General features: G+C 43.3%; 1 protein-coding gene across 4 annotated transcripts in view; it reads right to left on the bottom strand.

The window, feature by feature from the left end:
- Positions 1-18,831, bottom strand: part of ARHGAP25 (Rho GTPase activating protein 25) — a 342,160-nt gene that overhangs the window by 14,681 nt on the left and 308,648 nt on the right. For all 4 annotated transcript variants that reach the window (XM_086943505.1, XM_086943506.1, XM_086943508.1 and 1 more), the window contains one exon: positions 5,445-5,566. In XM_086943505.1, coding sequence (XP_086799631.1) covers positions 5,445-5,566 — 122 coding nt within the window. The remainder of the gene's footprint in view (positions 1-5,444; positions 5,567-18,831) is intronic.

Consider the following 18,831-nt stretch of genomic DNA (forward strand, 5'->3'; position numbering starts at 1 on the left):
AAGATAAGTAAATAAATAAATATCAACATAGAAAGATAGAAAGTGATTCCAGATGAGGAGTCTGACCTCCTTCATTATTGGTTTCTGTTGTTTTTTCCTCTCAGTCCAATATTTCCTACAAATATTGTATCCATGTTCTCAATATTCTTTCCAACCTATTCAACCCAAAATAATAGCCTAAATCTTGTAATCTCTCTCACCTCCAGTGCACTGATTCTCAAGCAAAAATATTTTTTTTGTGTTTGGAGTATTGACTTTACTGTAGCATCAATGCCATTTTTAAACCACCTGTTACAACCCATGGTCCTCTTTTATCCACTCGTGGGGGTGCTTTAAACAGAACTTACAATGTCCTAAAGGTGCAACTGTCCGGATCTTTCACAGCTATCCTCTGGTCCCCTGTCCATTACATTGACCCAAATTATTTAGCAGTTGTAATCAAACTATGCAGCCCAGAAGGATTAAGTATGATGTATATTATGCGTTAAAAGCAATGTATGTAGCTCGTTCTTCCGCATTGTTGTCAAGCTATTCTAACATTTTATATCATAGGTGTTAACACACAAAAAAAAACAATGTCCTATGTAAATGTAAATGTAGATGTATGTACTTGTATAGCGCACGACTACCCGGAGACATCTCTGCGCTTGTACGAATACCGCTGAGGAACCCTTCCTGGCCTTTCCCTGTAAAGTGCCCACTCCTGGGCACCCCCAAGGTCAAGCCAGGCATCCTAGCGTTGTTGGAGCCGTTGTGGAGATTAAGCAATCTATTGCCCAGAGTTGCAGAGTGGGACCCATGATTAGAATAGGCACTGAGGCAAGAATTAACAGGTCCGAGGAAATTGAGCCCAAGACCCGCCGAGGCAGGAATTGAACCCTGGTCCCGGGCCAGACTTCTGCATCAGGATCTGCTGCTCTAACCATTGAGCCACACTTCTCCACAAATTCTATAAAAAGTAGATGTTAAGTAAGAAAGCTCCATTATCACCACCATTAATACTTTTACCTTACATTGAAACCAATAGCCACAATTTTTAGGTTTGGCCTTTGAGACAGCTTAAGCTGAATCATAAGACTATTGTTTTTCTAAAAAAACAAACCACAGAAATCATACTCAACATAGAGATGCTTTTGATGAGCAGGTTTCATCCATTGATCTTTCAAATTTTAAACTTCAGTAAACAGAGAGGAGCAATGGTTCAGCTTGCTATACAAATTGGCTCCCTGCACTTGGAGTGACAGCACAAGGCATGTGCACATTGTTCACAACTGACTAAAAATAGTTCCTTTCTATTATGTAACAAAGCTGGTTCAAAGTGTATTTTTTGTTTTCATTTTTTTATATTATTTTTAATTGCCAGTTCTTTTTTTGCGCATCTAGATTGTGATTTATATTCTGTCTTCTCTTGTATTTTAGTGAGAGTGCAATATGGTTGCTGCCTGCAATTTGAGTTCTTGTTTTGGTGACGAGTTATTATTGTCTCCCTCTCAAATACCAGTAATAAAATGCATGCCACAACACCTTCTTGTTCGATACTTCAGATCTTAAAACAGTTAGAAAGTACTCGTGGTTTTCCAAGAACCTGCTCCATAAGGACATTGTAATATTGTTAATATTAATCATACTTCGAAGGTCGGTCCATTGCTTACCCTTAAATTGAGCAATAATAATATATGTTACTTACAGCACTTAGGAATGGACAACAATGGGAGTGAACGCTACAAAAAAAAAAGTTGTTCATATTTTTATGTCAAAGAAATTACCATTCTTTCCATTCGGTGTTACATTTATTTTAACGTGTGATATTTTTTACTTCCTTTTAATAGATAATATAAAGCACTTCCCTTACTCCAATGGGACTTAATTTAGAATATTAGCGCCAACAGGGGAGAGGTTCTTATCTCCTACTAAAAGCGGTAGTCAATAGGCAACCAAGGGGAAAGGGTTTCTGAAAAGTGCTTTGAGCAGGGTTACAGTTCACATACAATAGTCTTTGTATCTTTCAATTCACCTTAAATAGAGCCAGTGTTTGTCCAAAATCTGCAGTTCTAGAATAAGAGATTATTTGCAAGTTGTTAACTATGTATAATGTACTACACCTTCGGAATTCCAAATTCCGAGGCCTCTATATACAACGGCGTGGTATGTATAGTTTGAGATATTAAAGGATGCATCAGGATGTTGTAAAATGGTTTTGTGCTTTACAGCCCCAAAATGGCTAAAATAGGGTTTCATGTTCATGATATATTAATAATTGAAGTGAAAAAGTTTTTTATTTTGAACGCCTAGAAATTTGTTTCACTAATGTGTTTCTAATATTAGTATTATTATGCAGAGTGATGTTATATCCTTTAAGTAATGTTTTAATTCCTTACAGGTAAATTCCATTGCTCTGAGTCCAATCATCCCTATTCTGATCATTACTTCCCATAGGCAAGCTTTCAAGCTGCCACCCCTAACTTACTCGAAATAAAGTTATAACAAGTCCCTCTTCTTTATTGATGGATTTTAAACAGTAAATCTCCCTTACCTCGTCCTGCAGTAGTATGTAGTAATATGAAGCTGTCCCCAAAAACCCTCTCCTCCAAACCTTAATCAGCCTGAAACCTTTCGGTATTGAGGGAGGGATGCAATGACATACAAGGAAAACTGGCCTAAGAGTACTGGGACTACTGGTAAGTAACTGAAACATTATCTCTTCGCACCCTTCTTGTTCTGCTCATTACATTGTGAGTCTTACCCAAGCTTGGATGACTGGACAAACATCATACAGGGTACTAATATATTGCAAACAGAAACATCTTTTCTGCATAATACTATAATCAAATACTACACATATTACTTCATAGGAGAGACTACTTGTGCTCCAAGAACCTCCTCAGATTGCCCCACCTCTACAAGTTTATAGTGTTTAATAAAAGTTGAAGGAGTAATAAGTATTCCCCAAAGGAATCTCACAAGAAGCCAACATACATGTTGTGGATCGTCCCTACACACCCAAAGGACGTGTGATATCTTTACTAGAATGTATCCACAGAACAAGATACTGAGTTGAAGGTTTGCACCCTTTTATGGCAGAACCAAAGTAAATATGAAGAGAGTTCATGTTACGAAAATAAGGAAGTCTTTAAGTTAAACAGAGCTCTTTTAACATCTAAACTGTGTAGTGCAACTTCCTCCTGCGAAGATGGTAAAAGGACAAAACAGAGGCAATATAATCTCTTGACTCGTATGAAAAGAACGTGAGATTTTAGGCTCAAAAGAAGAACATTCCTTTTCTGAACAACAGCTACTAATGGAGTCGGTAATCCTGGAAAAAACTCGTGCAGATAACCTTTGTCCAAACAGAACAACTGTGAATTGAAAATGTTGATCATTTACTTTAAACCTCAAAAACCTCTGATGACTGTGAAAATAGGAAAATTGAGATACGAATCTTGGAGATCCAGGGTAATTAGAGAGTCTCCCGGAGAGACCATGGGAATAACTTTGTGAAGACAATCCTTATTGAAATGAATGGTCTTGATCCAGCAGTTGCCTGCCTTCACGTCAAGCAGCATGGGTCTGAAAATTCCTGAGAAGAGAAGTAAACACCTTGACTTTGCTCTAGCATAGGAACTATCTTCATGGCTTGCTTCTTCAACAAATATGAAATCTCTCTCCATAAAGCCTCATAAAGCCTTTGCCTTGCTCTTGTTCTTACTCTTGGGAATAGGTATAGGGATCCATCCTGAACTTGAAGGTATACAAGCAAACTCTGTGACATATAATCTCTAAATGGTATTCAGCACCAATTGATCTGTAACATGAAAGTGCTGATTTCTGCTGCCAACAGGATGCCCATCCATTCCTACTCTCTAAAAGTTAGGATTTCGTCTTGTGATTTGAAGGCCAGTTATTGATTCTGACATCTCACTTTTTTGGGGTAGCTTCTTCTAGATTCCCCTTAAGAATGGGGAGAAGATATAATACCCCCTTTGTACAGTGAAGCATTCTTTCTGTTTTTAAACTCTTTGATTACCATTTGTTCGATTTGGTCACCAAACAGCTTCACCCGCAGTAAAGGAACTTGAAGAAATGCAGACATTTCAGAAGTATCCATTTTCCATTCTCTTAACCACATATGATGCTTGGCTAGAATGTAAGTCCCAGAGGTTAAGGTAGGTGCCCACAGAATCAGCAGGAGTGCAATCTTCAGATCTGATTGAAGTGCCACCAATTAGTGTGGCTAAAATAAAGTCAAGCATGGCTGAATCAGGACGTAGTTCATCAGTAAGGGGAGGTAGGAGGAATATTATTCGAGATATGCTTTCTTTGTAAGAAACGTAGAATATTCAAATGAAGAGACATGTTCAAGATGTAACACATTGGAGAAATAGACCATGCAAAATATTCAAATGAGGTAAACTACCGATTGTCTCTCCCATGATCCAGGAAATTGGCGACCTCCTTTCCCCTGATGTATTTGCCTGAAGTGGAGATACTTGGCGCTGGATCTAACACTGAGGATGGCCTAGTATTTTTTCTGAGATATGTACTCATCTTTATAATTCATGTTACTTGTAACTAAGACCATTTATTTTCCCTTGACCTAATAAAAATCATTTACAACTAAAAGTTATTTCTGTCTGAATTTAGAGTAAAATCAATAAAAATTAAAGTGCACAAGCAAAACTGTGTAGAGACACATATGATAAATATCTATGATCTGTAAATATGATAATCTACTATAAAACGTTTGGAGAAGCATAGGTAATTTAATAAGTGTATGCCTCACATCTTACTCTCTACTTGCAGAAATGGGGAGTTCATTCTTGAAGAACTGAGGATGCAAGTATGTGATTCAGAAATAAGCAGGAGAAAACCGAGGAAATCCTTTTTTTTGTAGACCGACTACGATACAATTCCACTTCACCTCCGCCCCTTTATCTGGATACCCAATGCTCCTATAATGAAGGTAACTTCCAAAATGTCATTTGAAGTAGATTTCAAGGGATTCTTTGCTGCCTTCCCCCTGATTCAGTTTGTCTACTTATCAGCAGCCGCGGCCCGTGGAGGGAGTTGCGGTTGGGCAGAAAGGCGGGGCGGGGGAGAGGCAGGGTGGGGGGTGCTAAAAACCGGAATATGTATAATTGGAGGTAAGTAAACAATTCAATTAATAAAACGAATTTCGTAGCGAGGGCTGCATCGTATTATGCGATGCAGGGCGCGCTACGAAATTCGTTTTATTTATTACATTGTTTACTTACCTCCAACTATTCATATTCCAGTTTTTAGCACTCCCCACCCTGCCCCTCCCCAGCCCCGCCTCTCTGCCCCACCGCAACTCCCTCCACGGGCCGTGGCTGCTTGTCAGTAACAACCTAATTGCCACATAGGCTCCTCCTGCTCAGCATTAACAGTATCTAAATTGCAGGTGAATGTGGTATTAACATATTTACCCTTCATTATAGTGACTGGGTCCTCTTGCTTCGGTCGGATAAGGTTCACTCCGATAATGGTAGCCAGATTATCGACACTCATCTTGTTGACTACAGAGTTCAGCTGTATTTCATGAAGGAACCTAGCATCAAGAAAAGGAGAAGAAAATTAAAGCAAGTAACGATATGGAGACGAGCAAGCCAGATGGCTACCCTTACCATTCCCAAGCACATAAACATTGCTGCCACTTTTGGCATACACAAACATCTTCAAAGTTACACAGATTTAAATCAAATAAAGGGAGGAAAGCCTGAAAATGTAACTTGTCTCATGTTACATATTTCTGTTATAAATGAGTCCTAATGCAAATGAAGACAATGTCAAGAAAACTAAGGGCCTAATTACGATGTCGGTCGGAAAGACTCTGAATGGTATTCGGTTTGACCAAGCCTAATTTCCGACCAACTCAGAAACATTCTCAACTGACCAATTACGATACAAGGTAGTCAGTCATTCTGAATAGGTTCCGACCAGCATTCGGAGAGTCCGAGTCGGTCGGAGCCGAATCGTAGAGCTCTACGGGTGACCAATTACGATGTCGGATTCCAACAGCCGATCCGGCTTGGTCAGTTCGACATAAATTGACTGTCAGAAACCGACTTTGGGGGCCTTTAGCAGGCCCCCCCTTCACCTGGGGGTCTCTGGTTGGGGCCCGTGGGGGTACCCATGGGTCCCCTCTTTCCAACCATGCACAGAGGGCAGGCACCATGTGGGCCCACCACAGGGTGCAAGGTTTTCCGCTCCCACCCCTTTCTTCAATGGGAGCCAGTGTTGTCAGTCCGAACACAGGCTCCCATTAAAGTCGATGGGAGTCCGACCAAACGGTGATTGGAACCATCGTAATCGTTCGGTCGGACTCCCCAAACCCGAATCGGTTAGAAACCATTCCGACAAGGAGTCGGTCGGAATGCTCTCCGACCAACATCGTAATGAGTCCCTTAGTATTTAAAAACAATTCCCAAAAAACAATTAACTAGCATTCTTGCTGACCATGTTAAAACATTGAGAGGCTCCTCATCTTATTAAACTTCTATTTTGTTGAAATTATCTTCTGAAAGCAATCTTCTTTGGTGGGACTTCCTTAAATATCATAGAAGGACATGAATTATAATGTGCATCTCTTAAAGCACTCCACACCATGGTCTTCCAATATCTATATTAATACTTGGCCGAGTTTGAGTTTCACATATTCCCTACATGCAGCAAAGACTGATAATTTCACAAGATGCCATTGATTACTCCCACTTCTCAAAATATTGCATATATCTGTAGATTCAGGCTTAGTGCCTATTTAGCTCTTATTCCTTGATTTCGTTTAATTAAATTAATCGTATGCAGATTTGTTTGGTCTACTTTAAATATGAAAACACTTACTGTAGATGAAAGGCTGATATGCAAACATTACCGAAATTAACATATCTTTATGTTTTATTTCTATATGGGTTATTCATTTCCTCTATTAACGTACCCAGGAAAAACATTGTGTAGACAGTCAGATAACAAAGACCTCAGTGAGTACCGCCATGACCACCACTGTCTTTTAACAACAACCAGGATTACATTTAAGGCAAATTGTCTCAATCAGAATTGGCCTTCTTTGGCCCAGCAGTTTTGTCAACAGTGATCTTTCAAAAGGCTCTATGTACCACTTTGAGAATGGTCACAGTTCAGCCGCCTCATACATGAAGCCCACCATGAAGTCACTTAGAAAATCAAATGAGGGTCCACTCTTGCCCTTCATATTTTCAGTTTAAGACATAAAGGCACTTTCATTGATGGGTGTGTTGTATATCTTTGGAGCTGTTCAAAAGTCTGACCTTAATTTGCCCAAATCATGATTTATTGGTCAAATTAACATTGATGTATATTATCTTCTGTAAGCAAAAAAAACAGCCAGCAAATATTGGAGGGTCATCTGTATTTGATCCATGAATTTTGTAGCATAAAAGAGTGACAATGTGTTTTTGGAAAGACTCATTATAAATATTCTCACCTTACATTATGCATGTTGCCAAACCAATAATTTCCATCTATAATTTCTGCCTTATGTTGCAGCTAACAGGCATGCCACCCCTCCCACTTCAATCAAACAATTTTCTACATTCTTATTGATCAGTACCCTTCACACCATGTAAACTATAACAATTCTCAATCCAATTTTAGCTCTCAGGAGAGGAGACCTTCATCACTTCCGATCTCAGATGACCGCTACATTTCTATATTACTACATGACCGTATGTTAATGCTAAAGCGAATATTATTTTCTGGAAAAGTCCTCTGTTTTCCTGGTTCTGATGAGTTTAAGTTTGAAATTAAACGTATTTAGCATTCTACAATTGGACAAGGGAGTGAGCAGTCAAAATCCAATTATAGTTTCAGCTTTATTCACAAAATTAGCTACCCACAACAAATCAACAACCGTATCCATATAGATCTGATGTCCCAGAATAAAATGTCTGTACATTATATTCAAACACAAACTCTTACTGAGAAGCAAAGTGTTATTCATCTGAGATACCCTCAGCTGTCAAATGATACGTGTCTTAATGGTGGTCATCCAAACAAACAGAGATTTTAAGATGTATACATTCCTAACACTTTAAAACAAAACTAGGGGGGTGTGGCCGAGATGGATGCGAGATAGGACGTGGGTCCCTATCCCTCCGGCGCCGCCGCGACTTAGCATTGGATTATCGCCCTACCTGTCGCCCATCTGTTCCTGCAGGGGGGTGAGCTGAATCGCGGAGCTGTCCTAGACTTTATGGCGGGCTCTGTTTTGGGACTTTTGTGACCTGCTCTACTGTGCGTCCCTTCCCGGCCCCGGCATTGTTGCGGCCCGGTGGGAGACATGCAGGTAAAAGGCAGCATGTCATCGTAGTCTGCTGTGCTCTTCAGGGAGGCCCATCTGGGTGCGCATAGTAGCGGTGCACCTACCCCCTCCTGCATCGGTGGCAGCGCCATTTTGGGTCTTCACCGCGGGTCTTCCCGGGCCGTGACGGAAATGGCGGCTCGGGGTGAGTGACAGTTTGGGCCTATCTTTCAGCCGCGGAGCAGCGGCCGGCCCGAGTCCTTGACAGCGGGAGATACCTGGCCTTGTGCAGTTGCTGGAAGCAGCTATTTCTGCAGAGGCGATGCTTCACCGAGGGGCTTGCAGGTGAGGAGTAGCGGGCCGGGGAGAGTGGAGTGATTGCGACAGCGAGACACGGTCGGCAGTTCGACAGACGGAGTTGCATCAAGGCAGTCCCCGGAGGCTGGGAGCGGTGGTTGCGGGGGCGAGCTGCGCTGTCCAATTACAGGCATTGGTGTGACTGTGCACATGTGGCTTGGTGAGACTGGGGCAATCCTGTGCCTGCCTCCATGAGGGAGATAGTGCCTGGCATCCTTGTAGCACCGGCACTGCTGCATATTTTACCCGCTCAGTCTTCTCCATTGGCGCTGATTGTGCAAGCTGCTTGAGGTGCCACCGGAGCTGTGGCTGCCCTGGCGATCTCTGCTGTCAGGTTTGGCCTTAGGGAGTGAGGTGCAAGCTGCTTGGGGTGCCTCTGGAGCTGTGGCTGCCCTGGCGATCTCTGCTGTCAAGCTTGGACTTGCGGAGTGAGGTGCAAGCTGCTTGGGGTGCCTCTGGAGCTGTGGCTGCCCTGGCGATCTCTGCTGTCAAGCTTGGACTTGCGGAGTGAGGTGCAAGCTGCTTGGGGTGCCTCTGGAGCTGTGGCTGCCCTGGCGATCTCTGCTGTCAGGTTTGGCCTTTGGGGGGTGGGATGCAAGCTGCTTGGGGTGCCTCTAGAGCTGTGGCTGCCCTGGCGATCTCTGCTGTCAAGTTGGACTTGGGGAGCGAGTCATCTAGATGCCGGGAGAGTGTTGGTGGCGTTTTCAGCCTGTGTGAGTGCCACATGGCTGGTTGCAGGTCATTGGCTCGGTGACTATAAAGGTCCGCGTCTTACCGGTGCCACTCTCTGGATTGTGCTTTTGGGGGATGGACTTTCAAGCGACCTGGCCCCCTGTGGATGCTGTCTCCCCCTGCTGACATAAGGGGTTGACTGCACAGCGGAATCCTCCTACTTCCCACACTAACCCTATGCTGCCAGGGAAGGGAGCGTTCCTAAGGAGGGCACTGGTGGGAGCACAGAGGGTGGGAAAGTGGCACACACCTGTACTAGGAAGCAGTAGGTGACTCCTGGTGCGCTAAAGGCAGACTACTGTAGATTGCTGGTCCGGTTGGGAAAGGGCAGGTAGTGGTGGGTGTCCTGGCCCACTGCTCATACGCCATAGAAAGGGTAAAGGATCGGTCTGTGACAGGTGTTCGGCCCCATGATGTCCTCCGCTAGGGGGAGAAGAGACAAATCCTTAAAAGACCTTTTGCAGAAGACAACGGGGCAGTCCGCAGCGCGGTCAGCAGCAGGATCGGCGCTGATGGATGGGGAGGATGCGCCAGCGACGAAGGCCTTCATGGTTGAGCTTTTTTCAACCATTAAAGAAGATATTGAAGACCTTCGCTCTCAGCTTTCCGTGGACCTCCGCGAGGTCCGGCGAGATGGGGATGGAATTGGTGAAAGAGTGGCGACATTAGAGGAACATGATTTAAGCAGAGAAGACGATCTGCACCAACTGCAACAGGAGGTGATGCGCCTTCAAGACCAAAACATAGACCTGCAGGCTCACGCGGAGGACTTGGAGTACAGCTCCAGATGTAACAATATCCGGATCCAAGCAGTCCCGTGGAAGAGCGAAGGCGACGACCTCCATGTCTACGCCAGCGCCTTGTTCCTGCAGATCCTTGGTGATGAAGAGGTGCGAGAGATACAAATAGACCATGTCCACCGAGTGGGCCTGCCGCGTGGAGCTAAGGCTCCCCCCCTGATATCCTCGTCTGCGTGCATGATTTTCAATTAAAGGAACGTATCCTAGATAGGGCTAGAGACTTTAATCCACTACAATTCCGCGGCCACCAGCCGGTGCTTTATCAGGACTTAGCAGCTTCCACATTGATTAAACGCAAAGACTTCAAACCTATCACCAACCACCTACGAGAGCAGAAGATTCCTTACTCTTGGGGCCATCCTTTTCGCCTGATTTTCAAATTCCAGGGCAAATTGCTGCAGATACGGTCCTTGAGGGAAGCATATGACAAACTGGGCATTGACAGACCTCCCGGTGGGTCAGACGAAGATCAATCACTTCCTCGCAGGTGTAGGTACTCCTCCGAATGGCAACGAGTAGGGAGATCGCTTCCAAGCCCTGCGCCAGACACAGCTGCTAGCAAGCTAGAGAGGGAGGCAGCCCTCTCATCAGTTTCTCGAGTGACCGACAACCCAGCGACTCCTTGATGTTCTTAGAATGGCGACCACGTGGGCACTTCTTTTGGCGCCGGAGGGAGGAGGTTCTTCGATGGAGCGCAGTGGTTCTACACCCTAGACATCGGTGTGCTGGACACGATGACCTTCGTGGGCTGTGGGCCTCGGCCGCGTCTCTCTCTGTACGGTATGCCCCGAGTTGGGGATGTGCCATGTTCCCTTGAACATTTGACCTGTGAGACGGACTTTTGTCACTCAACTGGATTTTCTTTGGTTGTGTTACGAGCCGCTAGCTATTTGGGGCTTTTGGGGGTTTTGGGATTGTTTTAGGGACTCCGCATTAGTTCTTAGGCAGGTTAGGTAGTTATCCGGTCCAAATGTTTTTTGGGGCCCGCATCAGTTCCCAGGCAGGCTTGGCAGGTACCTGGATCAGGGAAGGTGTATTACATTGGTACAGGCTCAGGTGGGATTGAGCAACTAGATGTCCTTTTTTCCCCTTTTGGGTTCGATGGGTAGGGACTTGAAAATTGTAAGCTTGAATGTAAGAGGGTTGAACAACCCAGTTAAGCGCTATGCAATACTTTCTCTCTTAGAAAATGCTGGGGGGTATGTCTGTGTGCTTCAGGAAGCCCATTTGTTATCCAAAGATACTAAGCAGATGAGGGACAATCGTTTCCTGCTGCAGTTGTGGTCCTCAGGGTCGGCTAAGAAAAATGGGTTTGCAATCCTTTTTAGTGCGCGCTCACAATGCAAAGTCATCTCCACTGTGGCAGATATCAAAGGCAGGTTTTTAGCAATCCGCGTACAATGGGGAGACACACAAATGACAATATGGTCCTTATACGCCCCGAATGAACGACAAGAACCCTTTCTATGGCTAGCCCTCTCTGAAGCCCTTGCCTCTCCAGATGCGGCACTTTTAGTGGGGGGTGACTTGAATGTGGTGATGGACCCAGCAGTAGATAGATCAGAGCAAAGATCGCATCAAACAGGGGCACTGTCACAGGGAGGGAAGCAATGATTAATTGACTGTGAGCTGAGCGATGTGTGGCGTGCCCAGCACCCGAATGAGCGTGAGTACACCTACTGTAGTTCCGTAGTTTGTGGGTGAGGTTCGGTGGTTCTGAACCCGTTTAATAAAGATCGTCGGAAATAGACGATTTTGGTGTCAGCAGACCGCAAATCACGAGTGTAGTGTGTACGAGTGTGTTCGCATTAATCGATCAATGAGAACACTACGTATTCAGGGATTTCGTTTGAACCTTCGGGTTCCATTTTGTGTTCGGCAGCCATTTTGTGTGGTTGCCCTTACATAGGCCGATGACTGCGGCCGAACGAGTCTTTGGGACACGTACAGCCAGTTCCTTGTTAAGCAGCTGGTCAGATAAAGATCAAAGAGCAGGACATGTCGAAGTTTATGGTACACTGCATCCACCTTTCTATCTTGCTTCCAATCTGTTTCTGCTCCTTCCTTTACAACATAATCACTGATTTGGGTTGAGGGTTTTATGATGGGTTTGTCCGGCCTGATCGAACAGGAATATTGGAATGTGCTTGGTCATTTCTGGTGGGCTGGACAACGGAAAGTGGGATTGTCGTCATACGCTACCTTCAAAATGTCAAATTTTTATTGGTCAGTTTGTATGAACCCAATGCTAATTTTGAATGTTGCCTGAGGCTTGATTTTTGGCATAAAAGACCATGCTCCGATCATTGAATTTGTGCAGTCTCTAGCGAACCACCCGTGTGTGCTTCGTAGACCTCTGTTCCTGGTTGTAGCCAATAAACTTTGGTCTTTGACGTCATCAGGAAGTGTCCCGTGTCTCTGTTTGCCAAGGCAGGGGAACTCGAAGGCATCGGGCGTTTTCCCTGACGCCGCTGGGTTCTAAAACCCGGTCCTTAAGTTGGCGCCCAATGTGGGGCGACTTCAGCGGTACCGGTCCAAGCCCGAAGATCGTGGAGAGCTTCGTGTGAAAATTCTGGAGGAAGGCCAACCACTTCATCGACCCCTGTATGTCGTTTTGATCCGAAAGTCTTTGCTGCGAGGTTCCCCGCCTTCCGATGGCTACGAAGGACTGCTGCCCTGACTGTCGCCCTGTCTTGGAGGGTATACACCTGTTACAACGCAACTTTTACAACTACCTACTATTACAACGCAACTTTTACAACGCATACCATTACAACGCATTGCGCTGGGGGGCGCTCTAGGATAGGGAATAAGTTTAATTTACTATCCAACACCTTCCCTAGTGTCCACGGGGACTGGAGTTGGAATAGTAAATTATACTTACCACTATCCAGCACCTCTAAGCGCTATGCATTGTAATGGTATGCGTTGTAATGGTAGGGTTGTAATGGTAGGTAGTTGTAATGGTATGCGTTGTAACATGGTACATCCGTCTTGGAGCCTTAGACGTTTGTAGAGTGAGACGATTGACGGGTCTTATGGTGACGCCATCGACATTTCAGTTAAGTATGAGTGGAGCGTCTCCTAGTCCTTAGTTTGTTTTGGTATCCTTTAGTTGATCGCTTTGATTTGGTACCTGCAGGCCCCAAAGCCAAGGGACTCGTGTATTCGCGAGACTATCGTTTTGAGATTTCCCTTGTTGTTTGAAGCTAGACTAGTGAGCAAGATGCCTGGTCTTAGCAGACTTGGAAAGTTATTTGGTTGTGGTTGTTCTAAGGATTCCCGGTTAGAGGATTTGTGTCCGGTTCCTCCAATTGGAACTCCTACATATGACTTGTACGTGAAGCATGGTGTGGGCCCTATTAGCTATAATGAGATCTGGGTAAAGTATACGAGAAAAGACGGTGTCCTAAAGTGGCCCCGTTATGGTAGTTTTGAAGCTGAGATTTTAGACAATCTCGAAGTGAAGCTGTTCAAGAAGAAAGCCCGGACGGCAATGTTTGACTCTTTCCGCATATGGCTCAAAGAAGCCAAACAGAAAGAAATTAAGTTAGCGAAGAAGAATAAACGAGAACGAGGTATGTCAATGGTGCAAGCTGCTATTGCGTATAGGGATAATGAGTAAGAGCAAGAGAGCGAACAGATGCTTAGGGTGAAGAAGTTAGCGGTATATAGATGCTACCCAGTTTTGCCGCTTAAAGAGCAGGAAGAGAAGAAAGATCTTGCGAAAGATCCTTTAATGTCACATCTATTGAGTTCTCAAAACGTGGAGTGGGAGGGGGACTCCCTCCTGCAACTGAGTGCGCTGTTTTGCAACGAATCTCATAGGTTTCTTCTCTGTATTTTACATAATTTCATGCATAAACTGTTCCATGTATCACAAATCAATAGTCCATGGTTAATCTCCGTGGTATAGTGCTTTTATTTCCAATTTCAAGCAGATAATTATACCAAGTTTAGTAATACATCTTGTAAACCCAATGCATTTCGGGTCTTTCCAACAGACCCTTCATCAGGGGACTATGGAGTGAAGAGAGACAGGACCTGTTAATTCACCTTGCCAATAAACACGAAAATATAAAAACATAAACGTATAAACCAAAATATACATTCATTTCATGATTAAATTCAACTCGTTTGCATGATACCACTCTAACTTCAAAACTGTACGTGTCTCCTGAATTATGCACAACAAGTACAGAGTAAATGTCATGACAATCATTACTTCCTATGAACGCTAAAGTAATCCTAATGCTAAATAGCGATGTAAAATTAATAAATATACACTCTCGGTTCTGAGTTACTTACATAAGACCGTCCGGTCTGATACCTAAATTCGGCGTCTCGATATTTCGCGCCAAAGCTAAGCATCTGTTATGGAGTGCAGTTCCGCACACGTGATCGGAAAGCCTTCCAATCACGGCAGAGTGATACTCGTCATGTGACTTGGTCCATAACGGCTTCAAGGAAGTGTAGGGATTAATTACGCTAAGGCAAATCCTAATGTATATGTGGTAACCAGGAAGTATAAGTGGTATCTCTAAATCGAATGGTGACAAAGACAATGATATAACAATATTCATACGAACTAATAAACTAAATTACAAATAATATGAAAAACGGTACATTCATACAAGTGGACTGTAGAACCTTAATGAACACATCAAGGGGCTCGGATATAGTTCAAACCCATAGCTGTGGTGCTTATAAAAAACATGAATGTTCAATTCTATCATTGAGCCCAATCGGGTGGCTTGAATTAAGTTTTTTAATCCAATAGTATTCACATCTAAGTCTTTGCTTAGACGGATCCATGTCGTTGCGTGGAAGGATTCTCTCCAAGACCGTATATCTTAACTGGGAAATTTGATGTCGTGCTTCAAGCCAGTGACATGCAACTGTGGATTTAGAGTTCATGAGTCTAATATTACTCTTATGTTCAGTTATGCGTGTTTTCACTTTCCTTTCTGTCTGACCTACATAAGTTTTTCCACACGGACATTTAATGGCATACACACAATTCATAGTGTCACATGTACTATTGTGTTTCAATTCAATTTGATGCCCTTTGGTAGGATGAGTAAATTGATTTCCAATGATTACATTGCCGCAGTGGGTGCAATTGTGACATTTTTGCATGCCTCGATAGGTCATTGTTAGTTTCTTTGGTGTATTCAATATTTCTTTAATGTTCTTTGATCTTTGAAATGCAAAAGTTATATTTTCTTGATACAGATCTTTTAGATCAGGTTCTTGTTGAATAAGTCCCCAATGTTTATTCACTATTCTATTGATTTTGGTTGCATCCGTAGAAAATTTCAATACACAAACTGTTTTGGTTTCTTGTGTTTTTGCCACTTCTTTCAGCATGCTGACTCGAGATTGTTTAGCCACTTTGTTTAATGATGTTTGTAGTACATCATTCGGATATCCTCTTGCTTGATACTTTTTTGTTTGTTCTTGGAAAATTTTTAACAGCTCTTCTTCATTGGAAGTGATTCTTTTTATTCTTATGAATTGCGAAGTAGGCAAATGTTTTTTCAGTGTCATTGGATGGAAACTTTGAAACAATAGTGAAGAATTTTTGTCAGTTTTCTTGATATGAACATTAGTAGTGATGATATTCTTTGTTATGGACACTTTCACATTGAGGAATGCTATGTTTTGCTCATCTATAGTATGGGTAAATTTTATCCTTTCATTACAAGCGTTGAGAGCAATGATGTTGTTTTCCAAATCTTCTCTAGCTCCTCTCCATATTATAAATAGGTCATCTATGTACCTTTTGTACATAATCAAGTGGTCTGTCCATGATGGATTCTCAAGAATGTGATCAGTTTCAAATTTGTTCATAAAAATGTTAGCGTATGAGGGCGCCCCCCCAAAGCCCATAGATGTTCCACTGCTTTGGTTATAGTATTTTCCATTCCATTCAAAGTAGCTGCAAAATAATGCAAATTGCATGAGTTGTATGATTAGCAATTTTTGTTCCTCCTGTAGGTTGCTGTTAGCAAGGCTCCATTCTACTGCCTCTATGCCCTCGTTGTGGGGAATAGAGGTGTATAGGGCGGTTACATCTATAGTGCATAGTAGATATGTTTCATCAATCTTCAGCACTAGCTTATCCAACATGTTCAAGAAAGCTGTCGTGTCTTTAATGTACGTGGCTGAGTTTTGTACAATGGGTTGCAAAAACCTGTCAATGAATTTCCCTATGGGCTCAGAGATAGACCCACACGCAGAGACGATGGGTCTAAATGGCGGATTAGTCAAATTTTTGTGTATCTTGGGTGTCATATACAGCTTTGGTCTTCTTGGATGTTTCATTTCTAGAAACTGTTTGGTTTTGTCGTTTATCCACTTCATATCATGGGCGTCATTAATGATCTTTTTAAGAATTTGTTGGTATTCTTGAGTGGGATCCGATTCCAGTGGAAGATATAATCATGAAATGAATGTATGTTTTGGTTTATACGTTTATGTTTTTATATTTTCGTGTTTATTGGCAAGGTGAATTAACAGGTCCTGTTTCTCTTCACTCCATAGTCCCCTGATGAAGGGTCTGTTGGAAAGACCCGAAATGCATTGGGTTTACAAGATGTATTACTAAACTTGGTATAATTATCTGCTTGAAATTGGAAATAAAAGCACTATACCACGGAGATTAACTATGGACTATTGATTTGTGATACATGGAACAGTTTATGCATGAAATTATGTAAAATACAGAGAAGAAACCTATGAGTTTCGTTGCAAAACAGCGCACTCAGTTGTAGGAGGGAGTCCCCCTCCCACTCCACGTTTTGAGTTATTTGAAGACAAGGGCAGGACGCCTTGTGACCCGAGTAGCGCTAACCTAAATCAGATAAATTTGCTTTAAGAAAATTTGATTAACCTCGTGTGCACCAGGATAACACTTTTCAAAAAACATCTATTGAGTTCGCCACCCCCTTATGCACAGAATGCTATGGCACCACCGCCACCAGTTGTGGCTGTGCAACCTCCAGTTGCTGTGCCACCTGTAATTCCTCTACAGCCAGCTCCTCTTCTGGTGGCTACTGTTCCTTTGGCGCAGCCTCCTCAGGGGCCGCCAACTTTGCCTTCCCCTTTGTCTGCTACTCCTACGCCTGTCCATAAAACTCCTTCTGTTCCGACTTTGGATTCTTCTCCTTTTGATCCGTCTTCTCTTATTTTTTCATCTTCTCCTTCTACTAGACAACGAATGACTGCTGCTTTTTCTGGTTTCCTGTCTCCTTTGTTGGGACAATTGGGTCTGTCTCCAGCTAACGAGCGTAGACAATCACGTAGTCAGTTGCCTGGTATAGATGAACGTACAGTGTTGGATCACATGGCGCGTAGATGGGTTACGTACACTTCTCAGTACGATATTGGAAGTGTTATGGATGCTTTTTGTCAATGGGAAGCACCCACACAGCGATATGTCTTTGAGATGATGTGTGTGTTCCTCCATGAACAATGGGTTGAAGAAGTAGGTAAAGCTCCTGAAGAATTGTATTGAGTGCGTTTCGAGTTTGCGAAAGGGACCATTGTGAGTCTGCATGACATTGAGAGAGCAATTGCGACGTTGTTGTTATTCCGTAATAACACTCCTTCTGAACGGTTGTTTGAGCCTGATTCGTCAGTTGGGAGAGCAGCGCGTCAATATCCGATGCGCGAGGTTCCTCCAGTTTGGAGACCTACTGATGGTAATGTTGCTGGGCACTTTCAGCGAGTATGGGTACATGTTCCTTGGAAGCTTGTTGAAGTTTTGGCAATTAAGCAGACTTTACCTGATCCGCGCAAAAATCCGGCAGGATATTATAAAGAGCTCACTCAAACTGTGGGTTCGTGCATCATGAATTTAGCGGACATAGATCTGTTGTTTGGTAATGTTGTCCCACAGCCTATCTGGAATGTGATTCGACATACGGATCATGATAATGAATTGGGTGATACATGGGTTAATATTGTTGCTGCGAATGATAGACAAGTTGGAGGTGCTAAGCCTGAAGATCTGATTACTCAACTCCCTGGTAGGATTATTAACTATATGAAGACTTTGATGCCTGAAGTACGTGTTAATTGGGACAAGTTGTCTGCATGTAAGCAGAAGAAAGACGAGACTGTGTCTGACTTTTCACATGGTTTGAAGAGACCTTTGTAGATCATAGTGGTCAGTATATGGCTACTGAAGGTGGCCAGAGATTGTTCGTTGACAAATTTGTGCATAATTTGCTTCCTGAGTTGTGCACTAAGTTGAAGGATTCCGAGAGTGCTTGGGCTGTTTCCACGTCAGCGCAGATTTTAGCTACGGCCCAGTACTATGAAAATAGGCGCAAAGATGAGTTAGAGAAAGCGGATAAGAAGACTAAGGAATTGAAGACTAAAGTTCTTCTACAACAAGCTTATCCATCCCGTACTAATAATCAGCGTGATTATCAGCAACCTCAGCAATATTCGAGAAACTCGCAAAGGAACGAGTCTTCTCAACAGCGTTTTCCGTATGGGCCTAATCAGTGTCAGTATTGCAAAGAAGAGGGTCATTTCAAGAATAGTTGTCCGGTTTTATTACAGTGCATGAATGGTACTTCTGGTGTACGAGGTAGAGGTGCTCAACAGGCGCCTAGAGGTAGAGGTCGTGGACAGAAT

Source organism: Lissotriton vulgaris, chromosome 11 (assembly GCF_964263255.1).
Source record: "Lissotriton vulgaris chromosome 11, aLisVul1.2, whole genome shotgun sequence".
Taxonomy (NCBI): domain Eukaryota; kingdom Metazoa; phylum Chordata; class Amphibia; order Caudata; family Salamandridae; genus Lissotriton; species Lissotriton vulgaris.